Genomic DNA, 19949 nt, shown 5'->3' with positions numbered 1-19949 from the left:
TTTGGGGTGGTCTGGATCGACGTGTATCACAGCTTGTTCCAGTTCCTGCCAATATATAGCAACTTCGCAATGAGGAATAGGCCCAGAAGCGGCCCTCTTCCGGTGGGCCGGAACTGATTGACTCGGCCCGGAATCAGAATTAATGACTGCCAAGAATCGGCCCAAGTACATCAGGCTGTTTCCATCTACCGGAATTGAGCCAGCTTTGCTGGCATCTTACCAGAATCCCCCCAGAAGCGGCCAGATGCAAATTTAAATAAATGTATACAAAATTACCAGACAGTAATTTTAAATATTACTATTATACATTGTATGCATACAAATTATACCCCTCCACCCCCCAAAAATAACGTCAGAGGAAATGCTGTATGGGACAAGGACATCCTGGCCGGCCAAACCCTCCCCTAACTCAGACGACGCTGGGCCAATTGTGCGTCGCCTCATGGGTCTCCTGGTCACGGCCGGCACTGGCATCGAACTAGCATCTGTAGCAATGCAGTTCGCACTGCGACTGCTGCGTTAATGCTTATCCGTTGCCATGTACAAAGTATCAAAATAGTCAAATACAACTTAAACCGGGCTCTAAAATTATTTAATTTAAATGTTAATTGTATTTTTTTAAATCACAGAAACAATGAAAAAATATGAACAAATAAATAATGAAATGTTAATTATATACAGACGCCCGTTTAATCATCTGCCAGAGAGTAGCCCCAATCGTCCCGAGACCCAAGTAATACATTTGGGAGCAGCAGCAGCAGCTACCCCCTTCTCATGTAACAGGGTAGGGCCAGCCCAAGGATCCCGCAATGCACGGACGGTGTTAGTGGGGGAACAGGAAGTTCCCGACAGGCGCGCACCATCTTCAGAATAAAAAAGCGCCAGAACTGTGCAGTGAAGAAGGTATCTTTTGTGCCCGTTTCCCTTTATTACTACAGGTACGTAATAGCACGTTTACATTTTCTAATTTCGAAAAAACATGTCATTCCATGCTAGGTAACAAATCCATTAAATTATTATCACGTTTGGTAAAGGTTTGATGTGATATTTTTGTGTCAAACCGAGTGAAGAACGTGGTGACGTTATACTATTTTACAAGTCACGTACCTAGAGACGTTGGGTTTGTGGATACATCCACAAGTGGATGTACATACATTAGTGGATGTACATATTCTGCTCATGTTAATTTTCATAAAGAATCCTTTTATTTGAGATTTCTGAGCTGCATGTTATCGGTTTTGTGTAAAATTCACACGCTGGTAAAATGGCGGCGCCGCCTCGGACTGGGTCAACGGACTAAAGTGCAGGCAGTGTGGGTGCAGACCATTTTACGGTTGCGTTACTGTTTTGAAGCTGAATGTAATGCTTGTTGGTTTTCTACATGTGTACTAATATTCAGACACATGTAGTTGTTTCTATCTTTATCTATACATTTGAGTATGGTGTGAACGGAAATACTACTGGTTTTTGATTGAAACAACGAAGACGCGGTTCTTCAGGAAAATAATACATAGTGCTGCCTGAAACAAACTAACCTTGTACTTCATGGTTTTTGAGTCATTTTATGTGAATTTAGGAAATCTATATATTAAGTGATCTTAACTTTGTGTCCGTTGTGTTTTAATGTTAATGCAATAATGTTTTGTTGCCAATGCTCACCTACCTGATCTATTGAAATGAGATCCGTTCTTGACTTGGACAAGAGTTCACCTTAAATTTCTACTGTTTGAGCTCATGTTCCTCTTTATAGAATATTAGCTCAACAGTATTGTGGAGCTCCTGCACCTACATATAAACAGTACTGGCAACTATTTCAGTCCAAGTCAAGCACTGAATTAGATAATTGAACAAAAATAAATATAATATATTTTTAGAGAATAAAGAAGGTGCCAGAACTGGCAAGAAAATAACTTTTGTGTCTGTTTCTCTTCTACTACTTGCCGACTCAGGTATAAGGCCGGTAACATCAACAGAGAGGACAAACCCAGCTCTCCTCTCTCCTTCCACACTGAGTCCAAACCTACAGTCACTGGGTCCTGATTGTGACAGTGGAGCCCAGTTTGCACTGCAGGATCCAGAGATGGCATCAGTGAAGCTGGAAGACTGCAGTCAAACACTGGAGCTGAATGTCAACATTAAAGATGAAGAAGAGGAGGAGAAGATTGGAATATCTGTTTCTCATTGTAAGAGCAGGTTCTAAGTTTGTGTTTTTCGTTCCAACTTCCCACTGTGTATGAAAAGTTGCAGAAGAACTGTTTCATGATTAACTGTTTCAATGAGAAGGTAGAAGTGCCCACTATTTATAGACTATAGAATTAGAATAATCATTCTATTTCCATGATTCCAAAAGATCACCTTGGTGTTATGATCTAAATTGCAACATTTGGTTAAAAATAAGCACTAGTATCTTTGCCCAGTGTGTAAATTATCTCAAATGAGTGCAGGAAATTATTTTAGGTTGAAGTTGAATTGAACACTATAAAACAATCAGAATGGAGAAAGTCCCATTGAACATTTTTTTGAATATGTGTTGCCACCCTAGGGTCACGCACTACTCATAAAGCAAATGTAGAACTTTTATTAATCAAAAACATAAAATACCGTCAAAAATGTGAAAAATACCATGGTATGATATTTTTGCCACGTCGCCCAGCCCTATGTTAGAGCAAAAACCAAGCCACGGGGTCGAAGGAATTGTCCGTAGAGGTCCATGGAAGGAAAAATTCACAAGCTGGTAAAATGGCGGCGCCCATCCGGTCTGCGTCAACGGACTTCGGTGCAGGCAGTGTGGGTGCAGCAGAGACAATTTTCAGGTTGCACTACTGTTTTGAAGCTAAATGTAATGATTATCAGTTTCTACATGTGTAAAATATTGACACATTCAGTTTCTGTCTATAAACGATACTATGGTGTGAACGGAAATACAATTGTTTTTTGATTGGAATAATAACGTGAAGAGGGTTAAGGAAAATGGTACATGGTGCTGCCAAAAACTAACTGTAAACTTGTACTAAATGGTTTTTGAGTCTTGTATGCATTTGTCTACTACATGTTAAGTATTTGCTCAAAAGTATTGTGGGGCTCCTGCACCTAAATATAAACAGTACCGGCGTCCAAAATGAGTATGGGCAACTATTTCAGTCCAAGTCAACCACTGAATTAGATAATTGAACAATAAAAAATATAATATATTTAATAGAAAATAAAGAAAGTGCCAGAACTGTGAAGAAAATAACTTTTGTGTCCGTTTCTCCTCTACTACTTGCCGACTCAGGTATGAGGTCGGTAATATCAACAGTGAGGACAAACCCAGCCATCCTCTCTCCTTCCACACTGAGTCCAAACCTACAGTCACTGGGTCCTGATTGTGACAGTGGAGCCCAGTTTGCTCTGCAGGATCCAGAGATGGCATCAGTGAAGCTGGAGGACTGCAGTCAAACACTGGAGCCAAATGCCAACATTAAAGATGAAGAAGAGGAGGAGAAGATTGGGAAGTCTGTTAATCATGGTAAGAGCAGGGTTCTATCTAATTAAGTTTGTTTTTCATTCTAACTTCTCACTGTGTATGAAAAGTTGCAGTAGAACTGTTTCAATGAGAAGGAAGATGTTATTTCATGGTACTGAGACTTGTATGGTTTGACACCAGTATTGCCAGCATTTGTTTTATTAACTGGGCTATCTGGAGTGTTCAGAGTAGAGTGAAGTAAACAAACTGACAGTGTTTTAAAGTTATATGAAATGAGTCTGTGTAGTTTCTAACCCTTGTGGTAGTGAGTGGATGATATGGGTCATCATTTTCTTGACTTATGAGATACTTTTAGAATAGTTTTATTCTCCTTTTGTATTGCACAGCCTACTTGTGTGAATACGTACAGGTAGCCTAGTGGTTAGAGCATTGGGACAGTAACCGAAAGGTTGCTGGATCGAATCCCCGAAGACAAGGTAATAATCTGTTCTGCCCCTGAGCAAGGCAGTTAACCCACTGTTCCCCGGGCGCCGAAGACGTGGATGTCGATTATGGCAGCCCTCCGCACCTCTCTGATTCGGAAGACACATTTCAGTTGAATGCATTCAGTTGTACAACTGACGCGGTATCCCCTCTCCCATTCGGAAAGTATTTAGACTCCTTGACATTTTCCACGTTTTGTTACGTTACAGCCTTATTCTAAAATGGATTAAATAAACAATGTTCCTTATCAATCTACACACAATGCCCCATAATGACAAAGCAAATACAGGTTTTTAGAAATGTTTTCACGTTTATATAAAAAAAAACAGAAACCTTATTTACATAGGTATTCAGACCCTTTGCTATGATACTCGACATTGAGCTCAGGTGAATCCTGTTTCCGTTTATCAACTTTGAGATGTTACTACAACTTGATTGTCAACCTGTGGTAAATTCAATTGATTGGAAATGATTTGGAAAGGCACACACCTGTCTATATAAGGTCCCACATTTGACAGTGCGTGTCAGAGCAAAAACCAAGCCATGATGTCGAAGTAATTGTCTGTAGAGCATGGTGGTGGTAGCATCATGCAGTGGGGATGTTTTTCAGCGGCAGGGACTGGGAGGCTAGTCAGGATCAAGGGAAAGATTAACAGAGCAAAGAGAGATCGTTGATGAAAACCTGCTACAGAGCGCTCAGGTCCTCAGACTGGGGTGAAGGTTCACCTTCCAACAGGGCAACGATCCTAGGCACACAACCAAGACAACGCAGGAGTGGCTTTGGTACAAGATACGCCTTTTATTCTGTTAGTGAGGATTAATGACCGAGAGAAGGCAGGAGACACTTTGTCATGTTTAGAGTCGCTTGGGTTAAACTGCTCCCTTTAACCTCTAACGCCTACCAAACCCGGATCCGGGAGCCCCCCCATCACAAAAGCTGACTAGCATAGCCTAGCCTAAAGCCACAGGGATATCATATAATAAAATGTTCATGAAATCACAAGTCCAAGACACCAAATGAAAGATACACATCTTGTGAATAAAGCCATCATTTCTGATTTTTAAAAATGTTTTACAGGGAAGACAAAATATGTAAATCTATTAGCTAACCACGTTAGCAAAAGACACCACTTCCATACTCCACCATTTTCTTACTGCATCAGTAGCTATCACAAATTCGACCAAATAAAGATATAAATAGCCACTAACCAAGAAACAACCTCATCAGATGACAGTCTGATAACATTTATTGTATAGCATAGGTTTTGTTAGAAAAATGTGCATATTTCAGGTATAAATCATAGTTTACCATTGCAGCCCCCATCACAACTCTCACTAAAATGACTAGAATAACTACAGAGACCATCGTGTATTAGCTAATTACTCATCATAAAACATTTCTTAAAAATACACAGCGTGCAGCAGATGAAAGACACAGCTCTTGTGAATCAAGCCAATATTTCAGATTTTCTAAGTGTTTTAGAGCGAAAACACAACATAGCGTTATATTAGCTTAGCACAATAGCGAACATTACAACAGCATTGATTCAAGGCAAAAATAGCTATAACGTATAAACCACCAAAATATATACATTTTTTCACTAACCTTCTCAGAATTCTTCAGATGACAGTCCTGTAACATCATATTACACAATGCATATAGTTTGTTCGAAAATGTGCATATTTAGCGGCACAAATTGTGCTTATACAATGAGAAAAGTAGCCAAGAGCTCAAGCAATCTGTCCGGCGCCATCTTGGAAAGCCACCTACTCTTATCGAAAACTATTCATAAACTTGACTAAAAAAATACAGGTTGGACAGCAATTGAAAGACGACAAATTAGTTCTTAATGCAATCGCTGAATTACATTTTTAAAATTAACCTTACTGTGCAATACAGGCTTCGATAACACAATGCTACACTGCAAGCAATGGCGTTTCATGCATTTGACATTTTTCAACAGAACAATGAATTATCAGCATAAATAGTTCTTACTTTTCGATGAACTCTCATCAGAATCTTGGGAAAGGTGTCCTTTGTCAAAAATAATTGTTGATAGGTTGGAGAACGTCCTCTTCAGAGTTGCAATTAGCAGTAAACATTAGCACGAAAGAGAGAGATACCCAAATTCCTACAGCGCCAAGGAAATAAATACCCGAAAATCGCAATATACTGACATAAACTGATATAATTTGGTTCAAAATAACAACATTACGATGTCTTCAACACCTATATCGAATAAAAACACAGCCGGAAATGTCTGAGATCTATAACCGATGGTTCCAAAAGAACGTTCCCAGGTCCTCAATGCTCCCGAGCGAAGGTGAAAAGAATGAGCCACCTCGTTCCCAATCAATTTATAAACTTTGGGAACTACGTAGAGACGCCATTTCAAGACTCCCTATTCGCTAACAACCAGGGGAAGGCGTATGCAGTGCATCTCAACCAATAGAAGACAGTCAGAGTTATCCACAGGTCTGGGAACAGCAAGCAGATTTCAGCATTTTCAAATCCTCATAGGAGAATTGCTCTAAGTCTAGTTCTGTTTCACTTACAGACATAATTCAAACGGTTTTAGAAACTAGAGAGTGTTTTCTATCCAATAGTAATAATAATATGCATATTGTACGAGCAAGAATTGAGTACGAGGCAGTTTAATTTGGATACGAATTTGTACTATGTCGAAATGGCACCCCCCTAGTGGCAAGAAGTTAAAACCTCTCTGGTCTAGGGGGCAGTATCCTGAATTTCGGTTGTCTGACGCGCTCAAAGTAAACTGCCTGTCACTCAGGCCCAGAAGCTAGGATATGCATATAAATGGTAGAATTGGATAGAAAACACTGAGTTTCTAAAACTGTTAAAATAATGTCTGTGGGTCTAAAAGAACTGTTATGGCAGGCGAAAACCAAGCTTTTTCTTTTTAAGCTTCCAGCCACTTCAAATGTAAAGTAAACAGTAACTTGATTATGCCATTCTTAGTGCAAATTTCGGAAAATAAAAAAGACCGAGCTAAAAGATAAATTGCAGTAAATTAAATTAAATTTTGCTATTACAGTTAATGTAAGTGTTACGTTATCAATCCTGAATGTCCTATAATGCGGGACGAAGGAATGTATTTTTTTTCCCATTCTTTGAATGTTTTTACTTAGTACATTTATTTGTACTAATTTACTTGCTTTTGAAAACTGACTTCTGGCTCCCAAATTGAAGTTCCTATGGCTTCCAGTAGATGTCAACAGTCTTTATACATGGTTTCAGGCTTGGTTTTTGAAAAACCATTGAGTAATTGTTATTTGTCCATGGGGAGCACTAAGGGAAAAGTAGTCTCTTTGCCCGCGTGAACGAGGGTGCGCTCTTTGTAATTTTCCTTTCCTATTGAAAATACTAGACGCCGTATGAAGTACTATCATTTATTTAGATATTAGACTACCTGACAATTAATTAGAAGTGTTGTTTGGATGAACTTTACCGGTAACTTTTGGGACTTTGTCTGCATGTTGAACTGGTGGATTACTGAACTCAATGACTCCTACTAAACTGACTTTTTAGGATATAAAGAAGGACTTTATCGAACAAAACGAACCATTCATCTTGTAGCTGGGACCCTTGGGATTGCAAACAGAGGAAGATCTTCAAATGTAAGTGATTTATTTTATCGCTATTTGGGATCTTGTGACGCCTGTGCTGGTTTGAAAAATATGTTGTTGTGGGGTGCTGATCTCAGATAATCGAATGCTCTGCTTTCGCCGTGAAGCCTATTGTAAATCGGACAACGCGGTTCGATTACCAAGATTCTAAGCTACAGAATGGTGTATAACACTTGTATTTTCATGAATGTTTAATATTAATATTTTGAATTTGGCGCTCTGCAATTTCACCGGATGTTGTCGCAGGTGGACTGCTAGCGGTACACTGATCCCTAACAGGTTTTAATGGATCAGTCGTCTACCAGGCTACACTCTACGATTGGGGGAGGTGGGAGAGGAAGCGTTGCATGTCTCGGTTAGGTAGACAGTAGAATGGGGTGCAGTGTTTTACAGTTAGCATAGATTTATTTTTGTTTGTTCCAACAGATCTTTACATATTTTTCTCACTACAAAATATTCCTGCGTTCCTTCTGGTTACTAAACATATTTTAGACATGTCTTTATGCTATAGCTTATTCCATGTTTACGTCTTTGTTTAAACTGAAATGTACTTTGTGGAATGTCTGTGGAGTTTGTAAACTATCCAAGCTTAAACAGGTTATTACTAGGCTTAAACAGCTTCATTAATCTATTGTGTTCCTACAATACACTCACTTGTTGAAGGATGAGCTACTTAAAGTATGCAGGAGATGGCAAGTAATAGCATCCTGTTTCTCCTCTCATTCTCATGGTGTTATGGTTTTAATTCATAAATCTGTTCCGTTTCAAGTGAATAATATTATAACTGATACATCTTGTATCAGGGAGGGAACTCTTTGAATGAGCATGTTAATGTTTATGGTCCTAATGATGAAATCCCAAATTTTGAGAATTTATTTCTGTTGATAACCTCCCTTCCTGGTAAAGTCCTAATGGCAGGGGATTTTAATTGATCCTCATCTAGATCACTCCTCTGGTTTAGACACTTCCCACTAGCAGAGTAGAAAGAAATTACAGCTTTTCATTAAGGACTTAAATCTATGTGAACCTTGGAGGACTCAGAACCAGAGTAAAAGGGAGTATTCCTGTTACTCGTCAACATTTTAAATAATTTTATCATACAGACTACTTCTTAGTTTCTTGCTCATTGCTTCCCAATGTAGCAGGGCGTGGCTATGATAGTATTGTTCTGAGTGACCGTTCCCCTGAGTCATTATTTTATAGGCATGCAAAACTAGTATGGTGTTTGCGTCCCAGATGGTTACAGGACCCAGACTTCTTACATTACGTTGGAGTGCATAAAGATGTTTATTTTACATTGAACACTGACCAAATGTCAGCAAGTACCAGATGGGAGGCTTTCAAAGCACATATTAGTTATGTGAAATATCACAACAAGATACATATCTAGCAAGATATGTGAAATATTACAGTATTTGTTTGAAAAGTAGCAAAGAATAGCTCCACCTATAACAGTAACGCTAGTTAGTGAAGCCTGAGACTAACGTTACAGTATGGACAGTCCAAAATAGTTGTAGATGATCCACAACACAGGGTCTTTTGCTAGTAGCTACCAAGTAACAGTGGCCCTCCCATATAGCATTCATGTAGTATACCATGATACGTTTACAAACCAAAAAAAGTATCAAAGATCAGAAATGAACAGCCTACGTGAGAAAAAGATGCCATTGAATATGTGCTACATTACCCAAAGTTCCTTTGCATGTGAGTGTCAATCATTTTAGTCCAAGGATATGATCGAAAGGCCTCCATCATTCCTAAATGGAAGAGGTTTGGAACCACCAATACTTTTTTAGGAAGCTGGACACCCGGCCAAACTGAGACATAAGTTGAGAAGGACCTTGGTCAGGGAGGTGACCAAGAAGCCGATGGTCACTCTGACAGAGCTCCTCTGTGGCGAAGGGAGAACCTTCCAGAAGGACAACTATCTCTGCAGCACTCCACTAATCATGCCTTTATGGTAGAGTGCCCAGATGGAAGCCACTCTTCAGTAAAAGGCTCATGACAACCTGCTTGGAGTTTGCCAAAAGACACCGAAAGGACTCAGATCATGAGAAACAAGATTCTCTGGTCTGATAAAACCAAGATTGAACTCTTTGGCCTTAATGTCAAGCATCACGCCTGGAGGAAACCTGGCACCATCCCTACAGTGAAGCATGGTGGTGGCAGGAGCAATTTGTGGGGATGTTTTTCAGCGGCAGGGACTGGGAGACTAGTCAGGATCGATTGAAAGATGAACGGCGCAAAGTTCAATGAAGTACAGATAGATCCTTTATGAAAACCTGCTCCACAGTACTCAGGACCTCAAACTGGGGGTGACGGTTCACCTTCCAACAGGACGACTACCCTAAACACAAAGCTAAGACAACACAGGAGTGTCTTCGGGACAAGTCTCTGAATGTCCTTGAGTGGCCCAGCCAAAGCCCAGACTTGAACCCAATCGAATATCTCTGGAGAGATATGAAAATAGCTGTGCGGCGACACGTCTACAGAGAAGAATGCGAGAAACTCCCCAAAACAGCTATGCCAAAGCTTGTAGCGTCATACCCAAGAAGACCCAAGGCTGTAATCGCTGACAACTGTGCTTCATCAAAGTATGGAGTAAGGGTTCTGAATATTTATGTAAATGTGATATTTCCGTTTCGGGAAAAAAATGTAAATATTCCAATCATTTTTTGTTGATATTAGAAACAATTAAAATAAGGGCTGTGTTTCGTGTTGGCTTACCCTGGCGTGACGATTTGATAACCATGTAATCACATCACATGTTCAACCTTCCCAAGTTCTCTCACGTCACCCCGCTCCTCCGCTCTCTCCACTGGCTTCCAGTTGAAGCTCGCATCCGCTACAAGACCATGGTGCTTGCCTACGGAGCTGTGAGGGGAACGGCACCTCCGTACCTTCAGGCTCTGATCAGGCCCTACACCCAAACAAGGGCACTGCGTTCATCCACCTCTGGCCTGCTCGCCTCCCTACCTCTGAGGAAGTACAGTTCCCGCTCAGCCCAGTCAAAACTGTTCGCTGCTCTGGCACCCCAATGGTGGAACAAACTCCCTCACGACGCCAGGTCAGCGGAGTCAATCACCACCTTCCGGAGACACCTGAAACCCCACCTCTTTAAGGAATACCTAGGATAAAGTAATCCTCCTAACCCCACCCCTCCCCCTTAAAAGAGTTAGATGCACTATTGTAAAGTGGTTGTTCCACTGGATTTCATAAGGTGAATGCACCAATTTGTAAGTCGCTCTGGATAAGAGCGTCTGCTAAATGACTTAAATGTAAATGTAAATGTAAATCTCTCTCGGACAATGTGACTTATCAATATATTAGTCTTTATTTCCTCTCAGATTATAAAATGCTAATTAGCATCAAAGTAGACATCATGCAAAACAACCAATCACCGCAAGCTCCTGCATGTCATCTCTAGCTGACACCTTTGCTAACAGGTATTGTGTCAATTTAAAACTTGCACAAGACAGTTCACAGAATTGTACATTTTAAATAAATGTAGCCTATTTATTCATTACTAAATGTAGCTAACATTAGTTAACCCAGAGATCCTTACCGTTGCCTAGTTTTGTCAGTCTTGTTCTGATCATCATGGCATTTGTAGTTTTATGATAGTGTTGGTCAATTTCTTCAACAGATGATCAGGTCTATATAATTATCAAACATACATTAGTAATGGAACGGAAATACTTTTTGTTTAAGTATTCAAATTCTCCTTTAGTAATACAATTGTAGGCAGCTGTTGGTACAGTATATGATAGCTCTCCCCAGGTTCTGCAAAATGTCTAAGACATCCTGTAACTCATATAGCCTCCCCAGTCCTCTGTGTGACTTTCCCTGGCAACAACATTTTAATAAATCTAACCTCCCAATGACAGCAGCAACCATCTTGTCAGCAATTAAAAGCTCAGAAGTGGGTTTGACTGAAACTTGATCTTTCATCACAAGTATAGGATCATAAGGTGAATGAGTCCAAGCATCTTCTGACAGGTGGCTGTTTTCATTAGGCCTGCGGTAGCCTTGTGTTCTCAGGAAACCAGTCGTATTCTCAGAACCTCATAGGCAGGTGTGGCCCAGACATGAGGAGTATGAACGTAGGCGGTTTCCGCCTTCTGATCGTGTCTGAAGGGCACAACACTCAAAACAGGTGTTAACACACACACACAGAGGTCTCCTGAAGAGGAGACCTTACAGTTTATCATAACACAATGTATTAACCGTTTAAAAGGTTTAACCCTTTCAATAGCCACATTAGCAGCTAATTATATTTCATTTTTGTGGGGGTAAATACAAATCTTTGTCATCTTGTCCCAGAAATTTACACGGTTATCAAAACGTCATTCCAGGGTAAGCCTACATGAAACACAGCCCTTATTTAAGTGTTTATAAAATCCCCAACGGGAAAAAATGAATGGTGGAAACTGGATTGGAACCATTTCATGTTTGACTGCTAGGTTTTATGGGTATTATGATTTATACTGTGGTACTCTATTGGTATGCAGCTACTTGGGTGTGGATGAGGTGAGACGGCGGATAAGAAAAAAATGGGATTTCAATGGGGGATTGCACAAGCTTTCTGGAAGATCTGATGGAGAAGATGGTGGACAAGAAGAAAAGTGGAATGTTTTGAGTGAATATGGAATGGAGGATGACACAGAGCCTTTAGAAGAGCTACAGGAGGGAAGTGAATGTGACGAGTGAGGATGAATTAACTGCGATGGCAGGTGTAGTGTGGTGAGGAAGGAGCTGAGTGTAGAGGGAAGCAGTGTGGTGAGGAAGGAGCTGAGTGTAGAGGGAAGCAGTGTGGAGAGGAAGGAGCTGAGTGTAGAGGGAAGCAGTGTGGTAAAGCCGAGGTAAAACAGAGCCCTCAGGTGACCAAAAGCCCTGTCCGCCTCAGCCGACCACTGCAAACGCACCGGTCTTCCCTTCAGCAGTGAGGTAATGGGAGCTGCTACCTGACCAAAGCCCCGGATGAACCTCCGGTAGTGGTTGGCAAACCCTAGAAACCGCTGCACTTTCTTTACCGTGGTGGGAGTCGGCCAATTACGCACAGCTGAAATGCGGTCACTCTCCATCTCCACCCCTGATGTTGAAATGCGATACCCTAGGAAGGAGATGGCCTGCTGGAAGAACAGTCATTTCTCAGCCTTGACGTACAGGTCATACTCCAACAGTCGTCCAAGTACCCTGCGCACCAAGGACACATACTCGGCGCGTGTAGCGGAGTATATCAGAATGTCATCAATATACACCACTACACCCTGCCCGTGCAGGTTCCTGAAAATCTCGTCTACAAAGGATTGGAAGACTGATGTAGCATTCATCAACCCGTATGGCATGACAAGGTACTCATAATGGCCTGATGTGGTACTAAACGCCGTCTTCCACTCTTCTCCCTCCCGGATACGCACCAGGTTGTAAGCGCTCCTGAGATCCAATTTTGTGAAGAAGTGTGCCCAGTGCATTGACTCGATCGCACTGGCTATGAGAGGTAGCGGGTAACTGTACCTCACAGTGATTTGGTTAATGCCTCGATAGTCAATACACGGGCGCAGACCTCTATCCTTCTTCTTCACAAAAAATAAACTCGAGCAGGCAGGTGACGTGGAGGGCAGAATGTACCCCTGCCCCAGAGATTCGGAAACATATGTTTCCATAGCCGCCGTCTCCTCTTGCGACAGGGGATACACGTGACTCCTGGGAAGTGCTACGTTTACCAGGAGATTTATCGCACAATCCCTCCGTCGATGGGGTGGTAATTGAGTCGCCTTCTTCTTACAGAAGGCGAGAGCCAAATCGGTATATTCAGAGGGGATGCGCACGGTGGAGACCTGGTCTAGGCTTTCCACTGTAGTAGCACCGATGGAAACCCCTAAACACCTCCCCGAGCATTTTCGTGACCACCCCGTGAGAGCGGTCTGTTGCCACGAAATAGTGGGGTCATGACAGGCCAACCAGGGTCGGCCCAGCACCACGGGAAACGCAGGAGAATCAATAAGGAAGAGACTGATTCTCTCCTTGTGACCCTCCTGCGTAACCATGCCCAGTGGAGCGGTGGCCTCCATAGTCGACCATTAGGGTCAGGGCTAACTATCTAGGGCGTGCACAGGGAAGGGCATATCCACAGGAACAATGGGGATCCCTAAACTATGGGCAAATGATCTGTCAATAAAATTCCCAGCTGCGCCTGAATCTACGAGCGCCTTATGCTGGGAATGCGGGGAGAACTCAAGAAAATTAATGAACAAAAACATGTGAGCAACCAGGGGCTTTGGGTGAGCCTGGTGCCGACTCACCTGGGGTGACACAAGAGTGCCCTGACTGCTGCCTCGACTCCCAGAGGAACCTCCCCAGCACCGACCGGCAGTGTGCACTCTGCGGGCACAGATGGTGCATGGAATGGCCCCGCCTCCGGTCGCCCTAAGTGCAGCACCTCCCAGCTCCATGGGCGTCGGAGCGGTGGTGATGGGGGATGGAATTGACAGACCCCGATCTGGATGTCCGCGGGTAGCCAGCACGTTATCCAGCCGGATGGACAGGTCCACCAGCTGGTGGAATGTGAGAGTGGTCCAACACCGCTTCTTCTTCCCCCCATAAGGCCTTTCCTGAGAGGCAGGAGACGAGGGCGGCCACGCTCTCACAGCCTGAGGGAGCCAGGTGGACGGTTGCCAGGTAGAGCTCTAGCTGGAGCAAGAGCCCCTGACATCCCGCCGCCGTACCATCATACTCCCTCGGTTGGGCGAGCCGGATCCCACTGGGACCAGGTGAAGGAGGGGTCATTATAGGTGAAACTGGTGGTGCTGGTGGAGACGCTGGAGGATCTCCTCCTCTCTTCCATCGCTCCATGGTTTGCAGCACGCGGTCCATGGCGCTGCCGAGATGCTGGGGAATAGTAGAATGCTGCTGGACTCGCTCTTCAACCCCTACGGCAGCGGCACCTGCTCCTGCTGACTCCATTTGAGGTGTGTGTTTCTGTCAAGGCTTTGGGTAACTGGTGAAAAGGAGTCAGGCGCAGGAGAGTTGAGATGCGTGGACAAGGTATTTAATACACGAAAAAACACCAGTATAGAAACAATACAACGGTGCGTGAAATATACCTGTACCACGAATAAACAGGCGTAGATACAAAGCCCGGCAACAAAATACCAGCCGTCAGATATAGCCATCAACATAGAACAAACACGCACACATACATGTGGGAAACAGAGGGTTAAATACTGAACATGTAATGGATCGGAGATGGCTAGTAGACCGGTGACGTCGAGCGCCGCCCGAACAAGGAGAGGGACCGACTTCGGTGGAAGTCTTGACAGTTCCTCTTATAGAATATTAGCTCAACAGTATTGTGGAGCTCCTGTGCCTAAATATAAACAGTACCGGCACCTATTTCAGTCCAAGTCAAGCACTGAAATAGATAATTGAACATATAATATATTTTTAGAGAATAAAGAAAGTGCCAGAACTGTCAAGACAATAACTTTTTGTGTCTGTTTCTCATTGTTACTACAGGATTAGAATTAAGTCTGAGGCCGGTAACATCAACAGTAACGACAAACCCAGCCTGCCTCTCTCCTTCCACACTGAGTCCAAACCCACAGTCACTGGGTCCTGATTGTGACAGTGGAGCCCAGTTTGCACTGCAGGATCCAGAGATGGCATCAGTGAAGCTGGAAGACTGCAGTCAAACACTGGAGCTGAATGTCAACATTAAAGATGAAGAAGAGGAGGAGAAGATTGGGAAATCTGTTAATCATGGTAAGAGCAGGGTTCTATCTAACTAAGTTTGTTGTTCATTCCAACTTCCCACTGTGTATGAAAAGTTGCAGTAGAACTGTTTCAATGAGAAGGTAGATTTTATTTCATGCTACTGAGACTTGCATGGTTTGACACCAGTATTGCCAACATTTGTTTTATTAACTGAGCTATCTGGAGTGATCAGAGAGTAGACTACAGAAGTGAAGTAGACAAACTGCCAGTGTTTTAAAGTTCTATGAAATGAGTCTGTGTAGTTACTAACCCTTGTGATAGTGAGTGGAGGATGATATGAAATGAGTCTGTGTAGTTACTAACCCTTGTGATAATGAGTGGAGGATGACACGCCCCTTTTTAGCTTTCATCTCTTACCCACTTTTAGAATAGTTTTATTCCCCTATATTGTACAGCCTACTGATATGAATACATATGTCACCCGGTACAGACAGAAGAGGACCGGCCACCCCTTTGAGCCTGGTTCCTCTCTGTTTCTTCCAAGGTTCCTGCTTGGAAGTTTTTCGTGGCCACTGTGCTTCTACATCTGCATTGCTTGCTCTTTGGGGATTTTGGGTTGGTTTCTGTAAAGGACTTTGTTACAACTTTTGTAAAAAGAGCTTCATAAAATACATTTGATTGACATGTATATCACACCAATTGACTGGTTGTTCTGATATTGTTCACACAGGAGACCATGTTGAGACATTCTCTACATCCAGAGAGCATCAGCAGAAAGATCACAGCGCAAAGAGGTCTTACCACTGCTCACATTGTGAGGAGATTTTCCCATTTCTATCAAAGCTAAAAATACACCTAAAAATACACACAGGAGAAAAGCTTTACTCCTGCTCTGAATGTGGAAAATGCTTCAAAACATCAACTGCGCTAAAAGTTCATCATGGAACACACAGAGGAGAGAAGCCTTACTCCTGCTCTGACTGTGGAAAGAGTTTCTCTCATCGGGACACCTTAAAACGACATGAACATATACACACGGGAGAGAAGCCTTACTCCTGCTCTGACTGTGGGGTGAGTTTCTCTCGACTGGGTACCTTAAAACAACATGAACGTACACACAAAGGAGAGAAGCCGTACTCCTGCTCTGACTGTGGAAAGAGTTTTACTCGACCAAGCCACCTAAAACAACATGAACATATACACACAGGAGAGAAGCCTTACTCCTGCTCGGACTGCGGGGCGAGTTTCTCTCACCGGAACACCTTAAAACGTCATGAACATATACACACAGGAGAGAATACTTACTCCTGCTCTGACTGTGGAAAGAGTTTCTCTCAACTGGGTACCTTAAAACAACATGGACGTACACACACAGGAGAAAAGCTTTACTCCTGCTCTGAATGTGGAAAATGCTTCAAAACATCAACTGACCTAAAAGGTCATCAGAGAACACACACAGGAGAGAAGCCTTACTCCTGCTCTGACTGCGGGGCGAGTTTCTCTCATCGGAACACTTTAAAACGTCATGAACATATACACACAGGAGAGAAGCCTTACTCCTGCTCTGACTGTGGAAAGAGTTTCTCTCGACCAAGCCACCTAAAACAACATGAACGTATACACACAGGAGAAAAGCTTTACTCCTGCTCTGAATGTGGAAAATGCTTCAAAACATCAACTGACCTAAAAGGTCATCAGAGAACACACACAGGAGAGAAGCCTTACTCCTGCTCTGACTGCGGGGCGAGTTTCTCTCATCGGAACAATTTAAAATGTCATGAACATATACACACAGGAGAGAAGCCTTACTCCTGCTCTGACTGTGGAAAGAGTTTCTCTCGACCAAGCCACCTAAAACAACATGAACGTTTACACACAGGAGAGAAGCCTTACTTCTGCTCTGACTGTGGAAAGAGTTTCTCTGAACGGGGCACCTTAAAACACCATGAACGTATACACAAAGGAGAGAAGCCTTACTCCTGCTCTGACTGTGGAAAGAGTTTCTCTCGACCAAGCCACCTAAAACAACATGAACGTTTACACACAGGAGAGAAGCCTTACTTCTGCTCTGACTGTGGAAAGAGTTTCTCTCAACTGGGTACCTTAAAACAACATGAACGTATACACACAGGAGAGAAGCCTTACTCCTGCTCTGACTGTGGTAAGAGTTTCTCTCGACCGTGCACCTTACAAAAACATAAACGTATACACACAGGAGAGAAACCTTACTCCTGCTATGACTGTGGGGCAAGTTTCTCCCGTCCGGACACCTTAAAACAACATGATTGTATACACACAGGAGAGAAGCCTTACTCCTGCTCTGACTGTGTAAAATGCTTCAAAACATCAACTGCCCTAAAAGTTCATCAGAGAACACACACAGGAGAGAAGCCTTACTCCTGCTCTGACTGTGGAAAGAGTTTCTCTCACCTGGGCACCTTAAAACAACATGAACGTATACACAAAAGAGAGAAGCCTTACTCCTTTTCTGACTGTGGGGCAAGTTTCTCTCGTCCGGACACCTTAAAACGATCTGAACATATACACACACTGGAGAGAAGCCTTACTCCTGCTCTGACTGTGGAAAGAGTTTCCCTTGAATGTGCCATTTAAAAAGACACCAAGGGAAACACAAGAGGAGCCTTACCACTGATCTGACTGTAGAAAATGTTAAAACACCAGCTGAGCTTAAAGGTCATTGGAGAAAAGACAAAGGAGAGAAGCCTTACTTCTGCTCTCAATGTGGCAAGAGTTTTTCCCAATTGGGCAATGTAAAAACACACCAACGGATACACACTTGAGAGAAGCCTTATCACTGCACTGACTGTGGGAAGAGATTCTACAGATTGGGCCATTTAAAAAGACATCAATGTATACATAAAGGAGAGAAGCCTCATCAGTTCTCTCAGACCAGCTAAGATTAGACACTCCACTTAATTCTCATGTCATTAAATAATTGTCAACGTTGAATTGGATCAAATGAAGAAAGTGGAGAACACTATTGTAATCCTATAGTTTCTCACTGTGAGAGAACAATGCAGAGGAAAGGGAGCGTTATAGAATGTTAGCCTCTCTTTACTGATCAGTGTGCACCTTGTCAGTTTTGGTGTGAGAGAGAATAAAGTAGACGGCACACGTCAAACGTTTGATTTATGACCCTATGTCCGGATGACGTGTGCATGCCCATATTTGGGCATCCGGTCAGGACATCCTGGCGGGAAGTGATTACGTGGTTATGCCCATATATGGGCATCCTGTTCCTGTTCTCACGCCTTAGTGAGTGCGACAATATTTATATAATGCCTTTGAAGTTGTCATGATGATTGATGTCTAGGGACCTCTTTGAACTGGGGGGGGATGAACATTTCAAAGAGTTTGACCCCCCCCACCCCCTGTTTTATTGACCTTAGGGTTGTTGTCTATGAAACACGAATGTCTTGGGGTATTGAGATTGGCAGACGCCTTATACATAAAGCCCAGAACAAGACATGCGGCCCCAGAACACTAAACAAAATTTTTAAAATCAGCATGGATTTTGTGATCAGTGGCAAAGCAGTGATGACTGTAACAACGGAAGCAGGACCTCGGTTGAAACATAGAGAAAGGGCCAAGTATCAAGCCACAATATACGATGCGCCAAAAAAGCGGTTTCTAAGTGCGTATAGAACCCAAATACCGCCCGCAACTGCTCTGAAAGATCAAGTGCTGATGTCTAATGGACATCAATGGGGGTATCGGTTTGATTACCTGGCCTGTAGAGTGAACCTCTATACGGTAGCCGAAGGAGAAGAATATACAGACCAGACTTTAGGAGTGGACTACGGGCTTGAAGACTAGATGGTTTTTCGCAAGGCTGTGTGTCCCGAACTGAGCCTTATCACCAAGGGGTATAGCTTGTTCACGGGCTACGAGACCCGTTGGGAAGGTGCCCCTGACTCCTCAGGAAGAATATTTCACAGGGTGAAAATACAAAGAAAGAATGGACTTCCATGTGGCTACGTGGAGTTCTATATCAGCAACGAGGAAACCCGCAACCAAAACATTCATGATGGTGGCCTGACTGGGGATTTTAGGTTGCGCATGCTTATTCCTTTTAAAATTTGGGATCTAATGGAATTGAAAATGTTACAGCTGTTGGACGCTCTCTTTGTGCAGAGCCAACAGCGGCAGAGCATTGTTCATGTAAAGAAGTGCATAATATATACGAATCCTGAGGATTATGATTCAAAGGAGCCCCAAGAAGGTACATCCTCAGAAGGGAGAGCCTCCGAAAAAAACTAAGTACGCGGCTGCGTTAACCTGTCTAGGATCAGCGTGGCGCTAGCGGCACCCCTCCCCCCCCCCCACTGAAAAACCAGTGCCGCGAAATTCAAAAAAAATATTTTTTTAAAATATTTAACTTTCACACATTAAAGTCCAATACAGCTAATGAAAGACACAGATCTTGTGAATCCAGTCAACATTTCCGATTTTCTAAGTGTCTTACAGCGAAAACACAATAAATCGTTATATTAGCTTAGCACATAGCAATTAGCAGCCCAGCATTGATTCTAGCCAAAGTGAGCGATAAAAGTCAACATCGCCAAAAGATATTAATTTTTTCACTAACCTTCTCAGACTTCTTCCGATGACACTC

At 42.8% G+C, this 19949-nt stretch overlaps 4 protein-coding genes across 8 annotated transcripts in view; 3 read left to right on the top strand and 1 right to left on the bottom strand.

Annotated features, from left to right (window-relative positions):
* LOC139533031 (zinc finger protein ZFP2-like) overlaps positions 1-19949 on the top strand; it is a 530089-nt gene that overhangs the window by 41000 nt on the left and 469140 nt on the right. The gene's annotated exons all lie outside the window — the stretch shown is intronic.
* LOC139533057 (zinc finger protein 135-like) overlaps positions 1-19949 on the bottom strand; it is a 545377-nt gene that overhangs the window by 482935 nt on the left and 42493 nt on the right. The gene's annotated exons all lie outside the window — the stretch shown is intronic.
* Positions 1-19949, top strand: part of LOC139533073 (zinc finger protein 135-like) — a 165486-nt gene that overhangs the window by 116893 nt on the left and 28644 nt on the right. The gene's annotated exons all lie outside the window — the stretch shown is intronic.
* Positions 262-18047, top strand: LOC139533028 (zinc finger protein 420-like). 3 transcript variants are annotated; one of them, XM_071331190.1, is made up of 6 exons: positions 262-938; positions 1950-2183; positions 3275-3508; positions 15116-15361; positions 15804-15928; positions 16044-16300. In XM_071331190.1, exons 2-6 carry the CDS (start codon positions 2081-2083, stop codon positions 16158-16160), a joined length of 825 nt encoding a protein of 274 aa, XP_071187291.1. In that variant the 5' UTR covers positions 262-938; positions 1950-2080; the 3' UTR covers positions 16161-16300. The 3 variants fall into 3 exon arrangements, with proteins under 3 accessions (XP_071187291.1, XP_071187292.1, XP_071187290.1); XM_071331191.1 differs by having other exon boundaries at positions 263-938; positions 15858-15928; XM_071331189.1 differs by lacking the exon at positions 15804-15928 and having other exon boundaries at positions 264-938; positions 16044-18047.

The sequence above is a fragment of the Salvelinus alpinus genome, chromosome 10 (genome assembly GCF_045679555.1).
Source record: "Salvelinus alpinus chromosome 10, SLU_Salpinus.1, whole genome shotgun sequence".
Lineage (NCBI taxonomy): Eukaryota > Metazoa > Chordata > Actinopteri > Salmoniformes > Salmonidae > Salvelinus > Salvelinus alpinus.
This window is presented reverse-complemented; position numbering and strand designations above follow the sequence as displayed.

Coding starts and splice junctions, on each gene's coding strand:
- LOC139533028 (XM_071331189.1), top strand. CDS start 2,081: ATGGCATCAGTGAAGCTGGAAGACTGCAGTCAAACACTGGAGCTGAAT. Junction 2,184..3,274: donor TGGAATATCTGTTTCTCATT/GTAAGAGCAGGT, acceptor TTGCCGACTCAG/GTATGAGGTCGGTAATATCA. Junction 15,362..16,043: donor TGGGAAATCTGTTAATCATG/GTAAGAGCAGGG, acceptor TTGTTCACACAG/GAGACCATGTTGAGACATTC.